Genomic DNA, 15,848 nt, shown 5'->3' with positions numbered 1-15,848 from the left:
TATGTGAATTAATTGCCCCCCATTTATCTTCAGAGTTTGTACTGTTAGGTGACCTAAACTGGGATATGCTTAACACCTCGGCCGTCCTACAATCTAAGCTAGATGCCCTCATTCTCACGCAGATTATCATGGAACCTACCAGGTACAACCCTAAATCCGTAAACACGGGCACAGATATCATAGATATCATCCTGACCAACCTGCTCTCTAAATACACCTCTGCTGTCTTCTACCAGGATCTCAGCGATCACTGCCTCATTGCCTGCGTCCGTAATGGGTCCCTGGTCAAACGACCACCCCTAATCGCTGTCAAACGCTCCCTAAAACACTTCAGCGAGCAGGCCTTTCTAATCGACCTGGCCCGGGTATCCTGGAAGGATATTGACCTCATTCCGTCAGTAGAGGATGCCTGGTTATTCTTTAAAAGGGCTTTCCTCACCATCTTAAATAAGCATGCCCCATTCAAAAAATGTAGAACTAAGAACAGATATAGCCCTTGGTTCACTCCAGACTTGACTGCCCTTGATCAGCACAAAAACATCATGTGGCGTACTGCATTAGCATTGAATAGCCCCCGCGATATGCAACTTTTCAGGGAAGTTAGGAACCAATATACACAGGAAGTTAGGAAAGCAAAGCTAGCTTTTTCAAAAGAAATTTGCATCCTGTAGCACAAACTCCAAAAAGTTCTGGGACACTGTAAAGTCCATGGAGAATAAGAGCACCTCCTCCCAGCTGCCCACTGCACTGACGCTAGGAAACACTGTCACCACCAATAAATCTACGATAATCGAGATTTTCAATAAGCATTTTTCTATGGCTGGCCATGCTTTACACCTGGCTACCCCTACCCCGGTCAACAGCTCTGCACCCCCCACAGCAACTTGCCCAAGCCTCCCCCATTTCTCCTCCAGATAGCTGATGTTCTGAAAGAGCTGCAAAATCTGGACCCCTACAAATCCCCTGGGCTAGACAATCTGGACCTTCTCTTTCTAAAATGATCCGCCGCAATTGTTGCAACCCCTATTACTAGCCTGTTCAACCTCTCTTTCGTATCGTCTGAGATCCCTAAAGATTGGAAAGCTGCCGCGGTCATCCCCCTCTTCAAAGGGGGAGACACTAGACCCAAACTGTTACAGACCTATATCTATCCTACCCTGCCTTTGTAAACTCTTCGAAAGCCAAGTTTACAAACAAATCACTGACCATTTCGAATCCGACCGTACCTTCTCCACGATGCAATCTGGTTTCCGAGCTGGTCATGGGTGCACCTCAGCCACGCTCAAGGTCCTAAACAATATCATCAGCAGACGACACCATTCTGTATACTTCTAGCCCTACAACACTCCACTTCTGTGGCCTCCAACTGCTCTTAAATGCAAGTAAAACTAAATGCATGCTCTTCAACCGATCGCTGCCTGCACCCGCCCGCCCGTCTAGCATCACTACTCTGGACGGTTCTGACTTAGAATATGTGGACAACTATAAATACCTAGGTGTCTGGTTAGATTGTAAACTCTCGTTCCAGACTCACATTAAGCATCTCCAATCCAAAATGAAATCTTGAATTGGCTTCCTATTTCGCAACAAAGCATCCTTCACTCATGCTGCCAAACATACCCTCGTAAAACTGACTATCCTACCGATCCTTGACTTCGGCGATGTCATTTACAAAATAGCCTCCAACAGTCTATGCAGCAAATTGGATGTAGTCTATCACAGTGCCATCCGTTTCGTCACCAAAGCTCAATATACTGCCCACCACTGCGACCTGTATGCTCTCGTTGGCTGGCCCTCGCTTCATATTCATCGCCAAACCCACTGGCTCCAGGTCATCTATAAGTCTTTGCTAGGTAAAACCCCACCTTATCTCAGCTCACTGGTCACCATAGCAGCACCCACCCGTATCACGCGCTCCAGCAGGTATATTTCACTGGTCATCCCCAAAGCCAACTCCTCCTTTGGCCGCCTTTCCTTCCAGTTCTCTGCTGCCAATGACTGGAACGAATTGCAAAAATCACTGAAGCTGGAGTCTTATATTTCCCTCACTAACTTTAAGCATCAGCTGTCAGAGCAGCTTACCGATCATTGCACCTGTACACAGCCCATCTGTAAATAGCCAACCCAACTACCTCATCCCCATATTGTTATTTATTTTTTGGCCTTTGCACCCCAGTATCTCTACTTGCACATTCATCTTCTGCACATCTATCACTCCAGTGCTTAATTGCTAAATTGTAATTATTTCGCTACTATGGCCTATTTATTGCCTTACCTCCCTAATCTTACTACATTTGCACACACTGTATATAGACTTTTCTATTGTGTTATTTGACTGTACGTTTGTTTATTCCATGTGTAACTCCGTGTTGTTTGTGTCGCACTGCTTTGCTTTATCTTGGCCAGGTCGCAGTTGTAAATGAGAACTTGTTCTCAGCTGGCCTACCTGGTTAAATAAAGGTGAAAAAAATATATATATGGACAGGTGTGTGCCTTTCCAAATCATATCCAATCAATTGAATTTACCACAGGTGTATTCCAATCAAGTTTTAGAAACATCTCAAGGATGATCAATGGAAACAGGATGCACCTGAGCTCAATTTCTAGTCTCATAGCAAAGGGTCTGAATGCTTATGTAAATAAGGTATTTGTGTTTTTTAGTTTTTATAAATTTGCACACATTTCTAAAAACCAGTTTTTGCTTTGTTGTTATGGGGTATTGCGTGTAGATTGATTTGTATGTAATCAATTTTAGAAGAAGGCTGTGACGTAACAAAATATGTAAAAAGTCAAGGGGTCTGAATACTTTCCGAATGCACTGTACGTCTGTTTGATGTGTATGCAAATAGATTGTGCAATTGGTGAGGCATTTTCAACACACGCGTTTCTTAAAAAGACTAGAAGAGAAGAAGTACATTTCTCCTCAACCCTCAACCATGATAGACTATCTGTTGTTGATGTTAGTTCTGTGTGTGCGGTTAGGGCAAGGCATGCTGCTTTGTTTTGTGCTGTTTTGTTTTTAGCCAAGCTTCTTTGTTTAACCGGCCTGCTAAAGTATTTTGTAGCAAACAAGGGCTCCGATGAAATTACAATCTTAGAAAAAAGGGTTCCAAAATGGTTATTTGACTGTCCCCATAGGAGAATCCTTATTGATTCTAGGTAGAACTCTTTTTGGTTCCAGGTAGAACCCTTTGGGTTCCATGTAGGGTTCTTCAAAGGTTTCTCCTATGGGGACAGCCGGATAACCCTTTTAGGTTCTAGACAGCACCTTTTTTTCAAATTTGTTATTTTTTCTAAGAATGGGGTTTGTCTTCTTTTCGGCAGTGTTTGCGTACAATTCTGAGACATGCACCAGTAACAGGCAGAAGTGCTCGTCCTTCGCTGACTGTAAGGACTACACCAATGGCTACTGCTGCCACTGTAGGCCTGGTTTCTATGGCAACGGCAAGGATTGTGTGGCTGAAGGTAGGAATAACCCCATACCCAAAGTACATACAGTATTTGTGTAATAAGGGTTAGGGCTATCCTGCTACCTTCGTTAATGAAATATGTGAAATAAAGTTTTAGAATGATTCAATATTTTATAAAGAAATTGAAAACCGGAATGCTTGACACACAGTCACACATCAGTTACATTTTAAGTTACATTAATTGAAATCGAATTAAATTAAGTTAATTTCCTCACATTCCACACGCAGGTAAGCCCCAGCGGATGAACGGCAAAGTGAACGGCCGGGTGTTCGTGGGCAACTCACCCTCGCCACTAGAGTTTTCCAACAATGACCTGCACTCATATGTGGTGGCCAACGATGGGCGCGCCTACGTGGCCATCAGCACCATCCCGGCCGGCTTGGGACCCTCCCTGCAGCCCCTCTCTTCCCTGGGAGGGGTCATCGGCTGGGCCTTCGCTCTGGAGCAGCCTGGCTATGAGAACGGCTTCAGCATCATTGGTAAGAGCTGGTTCGCCGATTATCTTGCACATTGTTGTGTCATTAAGAGTTGTTTTAAGGTAAGAGCTGACATTGGGTGAATCACAAAAGTGATTCCTCGCTTCCTTGATTCATAGCGTCTTTCTCAAGACTTCCTTGCCCTGGAGAATGTCCATGAGAAGGGCACTCTGATCTTCTGCTTCAATGCGTTTGGAGAAAGCGGCGACGAATCATCAAGGAAAAACATTTGAGAAAGTGCCATAGTGTCATTAAAAAGGCAGCAGGTGATTTGAATACATTAGGCTTTTCTAATGTGAATAGGGTCGCATTTGGTTTTGCTTCTCCTTCCATTGTAGCAAAGGCACCTGGGGCTTGGGACTTTGTTTGCTGTGGTCTAATGAGATGTCCTTCAAAGACAGGTGTGAATGACCGCTGTGGGATTGCTGCTTAGGTCAACATTTATTCAAGTTAACTTTGATTAGTTTGGTTTATTTACTCTCTTTGAATGACAGATTTTTTTGTATATGTCCAAAATCTGGCTTACATACTACTTACCTAAACTGCATACTGTGTACTAACAGTGCTACATACTGTTAAGAATGTACTGTTTAGTAAAAACGAATGCAGTAAGCAACAAATATCAGCATACTAGGCTCATCCATACTGAGAATGTGTCATCTAATGCACAATTGCGTTGATTCCCGCCATTCGTTCATTTTGGTACAGCACGTCCCCTCAGCTGATTGTCAGCTATTGTCAAACACACGTTGGTCTCGAAAGACGATTCTATTCCTCACTAGTGTGTAGCGAATTCTACTAGATTAAAAGCCGAAATGAGTATGACATCCTGGCATTTAAAGCATACAACATTTTCCACATTTCACATATGTTCTATAAAATGTTATTTTTTTGCTTACTATTTAGAACGCACGTAAGGTTATTCGGACACTGCCAATCTCTTTGCTCAGGGAAAGTACATGCTCTACTGGCCATTTGAGTGGTATACGTGGAAGTTTGAGTGAATTGTGCCAAGTGATTAGGACTAACTTCCTCTTTTTGATACATTCCTCAACAAGTTGAATTCCACTTTAGTCTTCCACTTGGACATAAAAAAAAAAAAGTAACCTTTATTTAACTAGGCAAATCAGTTAAGAACAAATTCTTATTTACAATGACGGCCTACCCCAGCCAAACCTGGACGACGGTGGGCCAATTGTGTGCCACCCTATGGGACTCCAAATCACGGTCAGATGTGATGCAGCTTGGATTTGAAACAGGGACTACAGTGACACACGCCTCTTGCACTGAGATGCAGTGCCATAGACCGCTGCGCCACTCGGGAGCCCATGATTTGTTGGTAGAACGATGATGGGTAAAATTATGGGGAATTTGTTCTGTGTTCCCGTTTTCGGTGCATTTTTCTGCTTTTCGGGCCTCAAAATGTTGCTCCAGCTCATTGCTTCCAGCTGGCTTCACTTCTTTCAAAATGTTCCCCTTTTGATGTGTAATGTTGTTGGCTCCAGGGAGAACCAAAAGTGGGGGGATACACTCAAGGGTATGGGTGGGGATGCAGAATGAAGTTGCCCCTAAATGCTGATCTTCGGTACAGCTAGGTTTTGGGTTTCATCACATAATGGTTGAGCTTTTGGGTAAGGCAAGATGATCCTACATTTGTGCTCAAGAGCTGACGAGAACCTATAAGCATTGGTTATCTCTCTCTTTCCTTCTCCCACCACCATCTCTTCTCACTCACACGTGCACACAAACACCCTTCAACCCCACAACCACCCTCAACCATCCCGCTCCCCCTCACAGGTGGCGTGTTCTCCAGGCAGGCCGAGGTGACCTTCTTACCGGGCAACGAGAGGCTGACCATCAAGCAGGAGTTCAAGGGCATCGACGAGCACGACCACCTGGTAGTGAGCACCGAGCTGGAGGGCCGTCTCCCTGAGGTCCCACACGGCTCCACTGTCCAGATCGACCCATACAAGGAGATCTACCAGTATGGCAGCAACCGTAAGTCATGACCACACCAATATAACTTGGAATGCAGTCAATTCCATTTCAATTGAGTCAATTCACTAAAATTATTTTGATCTCCTGAATTTAAATGGAATTGACCCCAATCCTGGAACTCAACACTGTCACAGATTGTAATACGTCTAATCACATAAGAAAGGTCAGCATTAATCCCAATGTTGTTATTAGTCAAATTGCTCTTACGTGCAACCAGATAGTAGCCTATCTTATTCTTTTCATGAGACACATAGTCTTAGAAACACTTTTGGCAGCAATTACAGGTGTGAGTCTTCTTGGGTAAATTCTCTAAGAGCTCTGCACACCTGGATTGCGCAATATTTGCCCATTTATTCTTTTAAAAATTATTCAAGCTCTTTCAAGGTGTCATATTCAAGTCTTGCCATAGATTTTCAAGCAGATTTAAGTCAAAACTGTAACTTGGTAAAGCAACTCCAGTGTTTTGGCCTTGTGTTTTAGGTTGTTGTCCTGCTGAAAGGGGAATTCCTCTCCCAGTGTTTCTTGGAAAGCAGAATGAACCAGGTTTTCCTCTAGGATTTTGCCTGCGATTAGCTCCATCCTGTTTCTATTTATCCTGAAAACTCCCCAGTCTTTGCCTCAAGAATACCCATACCATGATGCAGCCACCACTATGCTTGACAATAAGGAGGAAATTACTCAGTGATGTGTTGTGTTGGATTAGCCCCAAACTTAAGACTTTCCATTTAGGCCAAAAAGTATATTCCTTTGTGTGCTTTTATTACAGTAGTAGTTTATTGCCTGGTTGCATACAGAATACATGTTTTGGACTATTCTGTATATATTCTGCACATTTTTATTCTTAATTTAGGTCATTATTGTGGAGTCACTACAATGTTGTTGCTCCATCCTCAGTTTTCTCCAATCACAGCCATTTAACATCACCAATGGCCTCATGGTGAAATCACTGAGCAGTTTCCTTCCTGTCCTGCAGCTCAGTTCAGAAGAACAACTGTATGTTTGATGTGTCTGGGTGGTTCAATACATCATCCACAGCATACTTATTACTAGACCATGCTTAAAGAGATACTCATTGTCTGACTTGTTGTTGTTACCAATCTACCAATCACTGCCCTTCTTTATAAGGCTTTGGAAAAGCTCTTTGTAGTTGAATCTGTCCTTGAAATTCAACACTTGACTGAGGGACCTTACAGATATTGTATGTATGGGGGAGAGAGGAAGGGGTAGTCATAAAATATTAATGTCAACCCGGATTATTTCACACAATGTGATTTGTTAGGCGAAATTTGACGCCTGGCTGAACAAAAGGGGTGAATTCTTATGCAACAACTGTATTCATTTGAGATTATTTTTTTTACATTTTCTTTTCACTTTGACATTATGGACTATTTTGTCTAGATCAATGACAAAAAATCTAAATGAAATCTATTTCAATCAAATCAAAATCCAATCAAAATCAAATCCCACTTTGTAACGCGACACAATGTGAAACAAAAGCCAAGGGGGCGAATACTTATGATACCAACTGTATATGAATGTTCAATGTAGCAACATTCCATTTCTTCAAATTCTCTTCAGTGATCACCTCCTCCTCCAACCGCGACTACACCGTGAGCCTACCGGACGGCGGCGTCCAGACCAAGACCTACCACTGGCGTCAGACCATCACCTACCAGAGCTGTCCCAATGACGAGGCGGTCAGGGCCGTGCAACCTACCCAGCAGCTCAGCGTCGACCAGATCTTCGTCATGTACGACTCGGACAACCAGCTGATCCGCTACGCTATGAGCAACAAGATCGGCTCCATCCACAGTGAGTAGAGCCCCTTGTGTTACAGCTAATCTTTGTTCATGTTCTCCTATAATGTTATGCTAACCTTGTGCTTATGTTCTGCTAGTTGTGTTCACATTCTTCTAATGTTCCGCTAATGTTCTGCTAGTTGTGTTAACCTTCTGTTAACATTCTGCTAATGTTCTGCTAACCCTCTGCTAACAGGATTGGGCCCATCCTCAGTAGTATAGCCTATCATGTAAATACTGATAATCTTCAGCTAACGTTGTGCTTCTGTTCTGCTATATTTCTGCTAACTTTCCCGCTACATATGGCTTATCCTCTATGTTTGGCTGGATGTGGTTGTAAGACAGACACCTGATGCTTAAATTTAAATGGTGGTGGAAACCCTGTGTGGATTTGCAACAAGATCATATGATCGATGTTAATAATGACAGGCAAACAGGAGTACCAAGAAGGACAATCAAGGCAAAATAACATTGTTGTGGATGGAATCCCAGTCTCCACACAAGACCTGGACGGAGTCTGAGGAGAAAGTGAGAAAAAGGATTGCTGAAAAGCTGCAGCTAGATCATAAGAAGATTGAGGTGTCAAGTCAAGTTCTTCCACACCGACAAAACATTTCTGTATGGACCTCGCTTTGTGCAAGAGGGCATTGTCATGCTGAAACAGGAAAGGGCCTTCCGCAAACTGTTGCCACAAAGTTGGAAGCACAGAATTGCCTCGGTCATTGTATGCGGTAGCATTAATATTTCACTTCACTGGAACTAAGGGGCCTAACCCGAACCATGAAAGCCCCTGACCATTATTCCTCCTCCACCAAAATGTACAGTTGGCACTATCCATTCGGGCAGGTAGCGTTCTCCTTCTCCTGACACAGATTTGTCTGTCGGACTGCCAGATGGTGAAGCATGATTCATCACTCCAGATAACGCATTTCCATAGCTCCAGAGTCCAATGGCGGCGAGCTTTACACCACTCCAGCCGATGCTTGGCATTGCGCATGGTGATCTTAGGCTTGTGTGCGGCTGCTCGGCCATGGAAACCCATTTCATGAAGCTCCCGACGAACAGTTATTGTGCTTCCAGAGGCAGTTTGGAACTTGGTAGTGAGTGTTGCAACTGAAGACAGACAATTTTTAAGCAGTACACGCTTCAGCACTCCCGTTCTGTGAGATTGTGTGGCCTACCACTTCACGACTGAGCCGTTGTTAATCCTAGACGTTTCCACTTCACAATAACAGCACTTACAGTTCACCGGGGCAGCTCTAGCAGGGCAGAAATTTGACAAATTGACTAGTTGGAAAGGTGGTATCCTTTGACGGTGCCACGTTGAAAGTCTGGTTTTTCTGAAAAAGCCGAATCAACTAATTTGAAGGTGTGTCCACATACTTTTGTATATATAGTGTATGTTAGCCATCACTGAGACTCACTTAGATAATTAATTTGACAACACAGCAGTAGCAATACAGGGATATAAACATCCAAAAAAAGACAGGAATAAATCTGGGGGAGGTGTCTCTGTATACAGTGCATTCGGAAAGTATTCAGACCCCTTCCCCCTTTTCACATTTTCTTACGTTACAGCGTTATTCTAAAATAGATTAAAATAAATGTTTTCCCTCATCAATCAACATACAATAACCAATAATGACAAGGTGAAAACAGGTTTTTAGAAATGTTTAAATGTATTGAAACAAAAAAACTGAAATATCTTACATAAGTATTCAGACCCTTTGCTATGAGACTCAGAATTGAGCTCAGGCGCATTCTGTTTCCATTGATTATCCTTGAGATTGCATATGATTTGTGGAGATGAGAGATCCTTGATTGGAGAAGAGAGATCCTTGATGAAAACCTGCTCCAAGCACTCAGGACCTCAGACTGGGGTGAATGTTCACCTTCCAACAGGACAATGACCCTAAGCACACAGCCAAGACAATGCAGGAGTGGCTTAGACTGATGAGGGATAAAGCAAAAAAAAAATGTTTTAATATATTTTATAATAAGGCTGTAACGTAAAACAAAATGTGGAAAAAGTCAAGGGGTCTGAATACTTTCCGAATGCACTGTATGTTCAGAGACAAATTCCAGTGAAGCTCAGAGATGATGCCTTGCCAAAGGTTGTTCCAGTGTTGTGGCTTCAGGTTTATCTGCCTCATCTAAAGCCTTCTTTTTTGGTGCTGCTATTAGCCACCAAGTGCTAACATTCATTATCCGGGTAATATATGTGCAATGCTTGATAGTGTATATGATGTTAACAGAGAGGTCTATTTTCCGGGTGACCTAAAAATATAGGTTTTCATCAAGTTGTCCCGCTCAATAAGAAACTGCTTACTGTAACCAATGCCTGTAATCTGCTTCAGTGTAGGGGGTGCGTACTGGCGGCAGAGAAGTCAGGCGCAGGAGAGCAAAAACTGATTTACAACAGCACAGTTGAATAAATATAACCACCGTAAACAGAACAATAATACAATGGGTAAACAAAACCCGTTACACACCAGCATAAAGTGCACAAGCACTACAATAAACAATTCCGGACAAGGACATGGGGGGAACAGAGGGTTAAATACACAACATGTAATGATGGAATTGAAACCAGGTGTGTGTGAAGACAAGACAAAACAAATGGAAAATGAAAGTGGATCGATGATGGCTAGAAGACCGCCGAACACCACCCGAACAAGGAGAGGAAACAACTTCGGCAGAAGTCGTGACATTCAGGTTATTAATCAAGCTACCAGGGTGTTTACAAACAGTACAGGAACTACTGTATATCATCCACGTGTATTGATTATATTTTTTTGTAATGCTGCAGAACTTTGTTCGAAAGGTGCATCCACACCCATTGGATGTAGTGACCACAATATAATAGCTGTATCTAGAAAAGCCAAGGTTCCAAAGGCAGGGCCTAAAATAGTGTTTAAGAGATCAAACAACATTTTTGTAGTGATTCCTATGCTGAAGATGTAAAGAAGATTGATTGGTCAAATGTGTGTAGTGGGGAGCATCCAGACGCTGCAGTACGTTTCTGAAATTGCTTTTTCTAGTTTTTTGATAAACATGCACCTATTAAGAAACGGACTGTTAGAACTGCTAAGACGCCGTGGATCAATGAGGAACTGAACGAAAGAGTGGATTGGCTAATGAGACTAGCTGCACATCTGATTGGCTAATGAGTCTAGCTGCACATCTGATTGGCAAACCTACTGTAACTCGAGAAATGATGTCACTAAACAAAAAGAAGAAGAAACTGTATTATGAAACTATGATAAAATATATAAAATATGATAGGAAAAAGCTTTGGAGAACATTCGATTCAATTATGGGCAGAAAGACTTTTTCAACACCGTCTTTTATTGAATCAGATGGCTCATTCATCACAAAACCCTGTGATGTGGCCAATTATTTCAACAACTACTTCATTGGCAAAGTGGGCAAATTCAGGCATTAAACTCCAAAAACAAACTGTGAGCCATCGTATTCATGCATAAAATACCTAATTATGAAAGAAAAGCAAGGTTCATTTAAATGTCATGAACTTAAGTGTGGAAGAGGTGAAAAAATGGAGAAACCACCTGTTATTGACAACTTAGATGGAAAGCTCCTGAGGATAGTAACTGAATATGTTTGCCGCTCCTATTTCTCATATCTTCGATATTATGATCTGGAGAAAAAGAAAAATCTCAGACCTGCAGGGAAGCTAAAGTCATTACGCTACCCATGAATGGTAAAGCGCTCTTTTCTGGTTCTAACAGCAGATCAATAAGTCTACTGCTGGCTTTAGAAAACTTTTGGAAAGAATTGTGTTTGACCAGATACAATGTTATTTCTTCATGAACAAATTAGCAACAGACTTTAAGCATGCATATAGAGAAGGGCATTCTGCACATACTGCAATGACACAAATGACTGAAAGAAATGGATAATAAGAAGACAGTGGGAGCTGTACTGTCAGAATGCAGTGCAGCCTTTGATATTGGCCATAATCTGTTAGCGGAGAAATGTATGTGTTATGGCTTTACACGCATATCGTGGATTAAAAGCTATCTATCTCATAGAACACAGAGGGATTTCTTCAATGGAAGCCTCGCTAACGTACTACATGTAAAGTGTGAAATTCCGCAAGCCCCGTTACTGTTTTCTAGCCTCAAACAAAGCCTGTGTGTCTATGTATGTTGAGTATTCAACCCAAAACACATCAGCGGCCACAGCTAGCACAATCACTGCAACTCTGACTCTGGGGAAGTAGATTAAGGGCCTCGTTGCCAAAATCCCGAAGTATCCCTTTAAGCTCTAGACCTAAGATGGAACTGGTTATGAAAAATGTGACTATAGAACAAGTTGAGGAAGCTAAACTTCTTGGTGTCACCTTAGACTGTAAATGGTCATGGTCGAGGTATATTGATTCAATTGTTGGCAAGATGGGGAGCTGAGGTAAGGAGATGCTCAGCATTCTTAACACCACAACTGACCGAACAAGTCATACAGGCTGTAGTTGGATCATATCTTGACTACTTCCTGGTAATATGGTCAGGTGCTGCAAAGAAAGACATAATAAAGCCAAAGCTGGCTCAAAACAGAACAGCACGTCTTGCCCTGCAATGTTCCAAGAGATCTAATGTCAACAAAATTCATGTTGGCCTTTCCTGGCTCAAAGTACAGGAGACATTGTCTGCATTGCATCTCAATTTTGTTTCAAATATTAAGGTGTTAAAAACTCCAAACCATCTATTCAATCCACTAACATACAGCTCTGACAGACTGTTCATATTCCACAAGGCATGCAACTAAAGGTATCTTCATAGTCCCCAAAGCCCCAAAAGATGAATGTCAATGATAGCATGGAACTCCCTGCCATCTCAAATCACTCAAGCAAGCAAAAGTAGTAAAAAAAAATCTAAAATTAAGCAGCACATCACAGCACAACGCCTCTGACCTAAATAGCTGTAGCATCTCCCTCCCGAGCACATCTGGCAGTCAAGTTAAAGATAAGATGTGCCCTTGGCATCAGGATATCAAGGACTGCTCAGAGAAAGCAATTGTAAGCAAAGCCTCAGTACAGTAAGGACTTAGTGGTCTGGTCAGCTTACTGATGTTAGTGAGAAGAGCAAAGTTTATGAAAGTGTATTCTTATGTTGTGACTGGTGGATGCTGCTGTGTGTGAGTGTGGTGTGGGGGAATGACAATGGAAATTCAAAACAAGTTCATGAGAACCGGGAGGAAACTCCATAAGAGAATCGGACGGAACTCCGTATCAAGGGGACTTTATTCATTTTATGAATGAGTCCAAAGGCGACGCACTGTACATTAGCTAACCCTTTATGGGCAGATAGATTGTAACACGGCAAATGTTTGGTTTAGCTCATTTCAACACACTAGACGGGGAAAAGGACATATGTGAAGCCCATCTGATGATAATGACGACTGTTCAATTTATGGAACGGAGTGGAGTGATGGATCTCTAAAAAGTCCACATATGCAGCTAAAGGGTTACATTTAAACTCGCACTTGCATTCAGTAGCGTCTATGAACCACAATATTATTATGAAACGTATTGACGTCAAACGGGAAAACCAAAAACACCGGTGGTTCCTAATGTTGTGAGATTCTTGCTGGTGTTTACAGGACAGCTGGTTCTAAGAGATTAGGATCAGGACCTGCGATTGTAACAGTATACATTTTCCCCAACAGATTCTTCTGTCTCTACTCATACGTGTTTCTTCTTTAGACATCTGGGGGGGATGTTGTTACCACTCGTTTGTTGTCTCAATGGACCATCGTATTACATACATTTCGCTTCAAGAGCGTTTGAATTCCTGACTATACACAGTATGGAATGTCGAGCCAAATGAATAGTAATTATCTGTAGTGTAACATTATCCGTAGGTTAACCAAAAACCTAGTGGTGTTGTATTTCCTCAGCTGGCCTTTCAAAGACACCCAAATCCTTGACACGGTAAAGGTTAGCGGATAAGGTAAACAAGGGGCCGTGCTTCAGTTCACACAAGGTTATTTACTGCAGGTAGGAGGTGTAAGAAGAAGGGGAGAGAGGGGAGGGCAAGAGGAAGGCACCGGGAGAGGGGTAAAGGTACATAGGGGATGGCCGGGGGTGGCGATCAGGGGGCCGGGGGTAGGTTATGTAAGCAAACTTGACTCAGCTGGAGTTTTATTGGCAAAAGTGGAACATCTGTGCCGAGTTTCCTGTGAAGACGCAATGGGGTCTGGAGGAGCAGGGACTTCAAACGTGCACCCCCCCCCCCCCCACCCACCCTCAATAAGCAGCCGTCTGATAAGCGGTCGGCACGTCTAACAGTCAGGAGAGGTGTCTTACATGCCTGTGTCTACAAAACTGAGAAATTGTGTGTGTGTCTGTGTGTGATGTCACAACATCTTGTCCAGCTATTCCACAGCGTAAGCCATTTCCAACAATAACTAACGTGAGGGTTACTAGGGATCTATTCATTTCAGGTTGTAGTACTATACTGTGGCTTTTCAGACTGAAGTATCCGAAGACTGAAGTAACTCCAAAGTAGAACTCCCCTGATCCCTTGTTTAACAAATCCATCATCTGAAAACAGCCACACAAAAGCCTTACTGAAGGACTATATGTAGCCTATAAGTGAATTGCAACCAATTGGTCCATTCCATGTTTACTGCAACTATTTCACTTAAATTCTAGCTATAACATCAGAACTAACCCTGAGCTAAGCATTGATGGCATCACCCACTAACACGGAACCCACTGCTGCCCCTCAAGAGAATGGACGTTTGTTTTGATTGACAGGTGGCCCACCAGAGCAGAACCCATGTTTCACCGGCAGACACGGCTGCGACACCAATGCCGCCTGCAGACCCGGAGAAGGCGTCCAGTTCACCTGCGAGTGTTCCACTGGTTTCACTGGGGACGGACGTCAATGCTATGGTAGGGGCCCTGCATACTATACATATCAGCTTAAACCTACACCAGCTGATGCATAAGGGACATGGGGAATAGTCTATTGAAGTTTGGGTTATACTTTATTTGACCTACTTACCTGGTAATTCATTAAAGAATGCATGGTAATAACTTTATTACATTGTTATTATCTAATAAACTTATGGGTTTCTTGGGGATTCTTTGAAATGAAGACTACTTGGCACCATTTAGTGGTGACCAATTTCCTTAAATGATTTCAATAGCAAAGCATACCAATTGTAGCAATTTTTTGAGTAAATACTAGCTGCAATAGGACTGAAAGTGAAGTTGCCCTAGACATTGATCTTCGGTCAGTTTAGCAATTTCCCCACTAAGGATTGGGGGAAGATTGGGCTGAAAACAGTGCATTACATTTCATGACTGATCTTCATAAAATAGGTAGTATTAGTAAGATGGCATCTTCATAGTAGTGGTCATGATATTATATTTAGCTTATTTTGCACTTTCTAAGAACTCAAAGACGCTTTACATCAGTAAAGGGCAAGACCGCACAAAGAGATAAGCAAGTACTACAGGACTGAGACAGACTAGCATAGGAAAACAAGCAATATCATCAGAAATGCCCCATCACTAATAATTCATATTATTAATATACTGTAATGTAATGTAATGTAGTATATTGTCACATAAACTACAAATGACACAAATGATCACATTAAATCATTTATTACAAATATGCAATGAAATAATGTCATTATTATTACGGCTGTTGATATGACTTGCAGTCAACATGAATCTGGTGCAACAGAATTGCCCTCGGGACAAATAAAGTTGTTTTGAATTGAATTGAGTTAAGTTGAATTGAATTGAATGTGCTCATTTTGTAGACATTGACGAGTGCAGAGAGACACCCGAGATCTGTGGTTCTCACGCCATATGCAACAACCAACCGGGAACATTCCGTTGCGAGTGTGTGGACGGTTTCCAGTTCGCCAGCAATGGCAAGACCTGTGTCGGTATGTAGTGCTGAAAAAGTGTGTTTGCAGCTGTGTTGGTCTTTGTTTGGATGGCCCCCAAAATAACCGTTGTAGTTCACACAACCTAATACACACTTTTTACACTAACCTTTTACAGATTTTTTCATAGCGTCTACATTCATCTTCAGCTCCAATTTAAGAATTTCTATGACATATC

General features: G+C 42.4%; 1 protein-coding gene across 1 annotated transcript in view; it reads left to right on the top strand.

Annotated features, from left to right (window-relative positions):
- The window catches only part of LOC120065331 (nidogen-1-like), a 53,278-nt gene that overhangs the window by 17,841 nt on the left and 19,589 nt on the right, over positions 1 to 15,848 (top strand). Inside the window, exons 5-10 of the mRNA XM_039016245.1 lie at positions 3,325 to 3,465; positions 3,699 to 3,950; positions 5,745 to 5,945; positions 7,524 to 7,757; positions 14,523 to 14,660; positions 15,542 to 15,670. Coding sequence (XP_038872173.1) covers positions 3,325 to 3,465; positions 3,699 to 3,950; positions 5,745 to 5,945; positions 7,524 to 7,757; positions 14,523 to 14,660; positions 15,542 to 15,670 — 1,095 coding nt within the window. The remainder of the gene's footprint in view (positions 1 to 3,324; positions 3,466 to 3,698; positions 3,951 to 5,744; positions 5,946 to 7,523; positions 7,758 to 14,522; positions 14,661 to 15,541; positions 15,671 to 15,848) is intronic.

This window comes from Salvelinus namaycush, chromosome 2 (genome assembly GCF_016432855.1).
Source record: "Salvelinus namaycush isolate Seneca chromosome 2, SaNama_1.0, whole genome shotgun sequence".
In the NCBI taxonomy this organism is placed as follows: domain Eukaryota; kingdom Metazoa; phylum Chordata; class Actinopteri; order Salmoniformes; family Salmonidae; genus Salvelinus; species Salvelinus namaycush.
The sequence above is the reverse complement of the archived record's forward strand: the minus strand, read 5'-3'. Positions and strand labels throughout refer to the sequence as shown.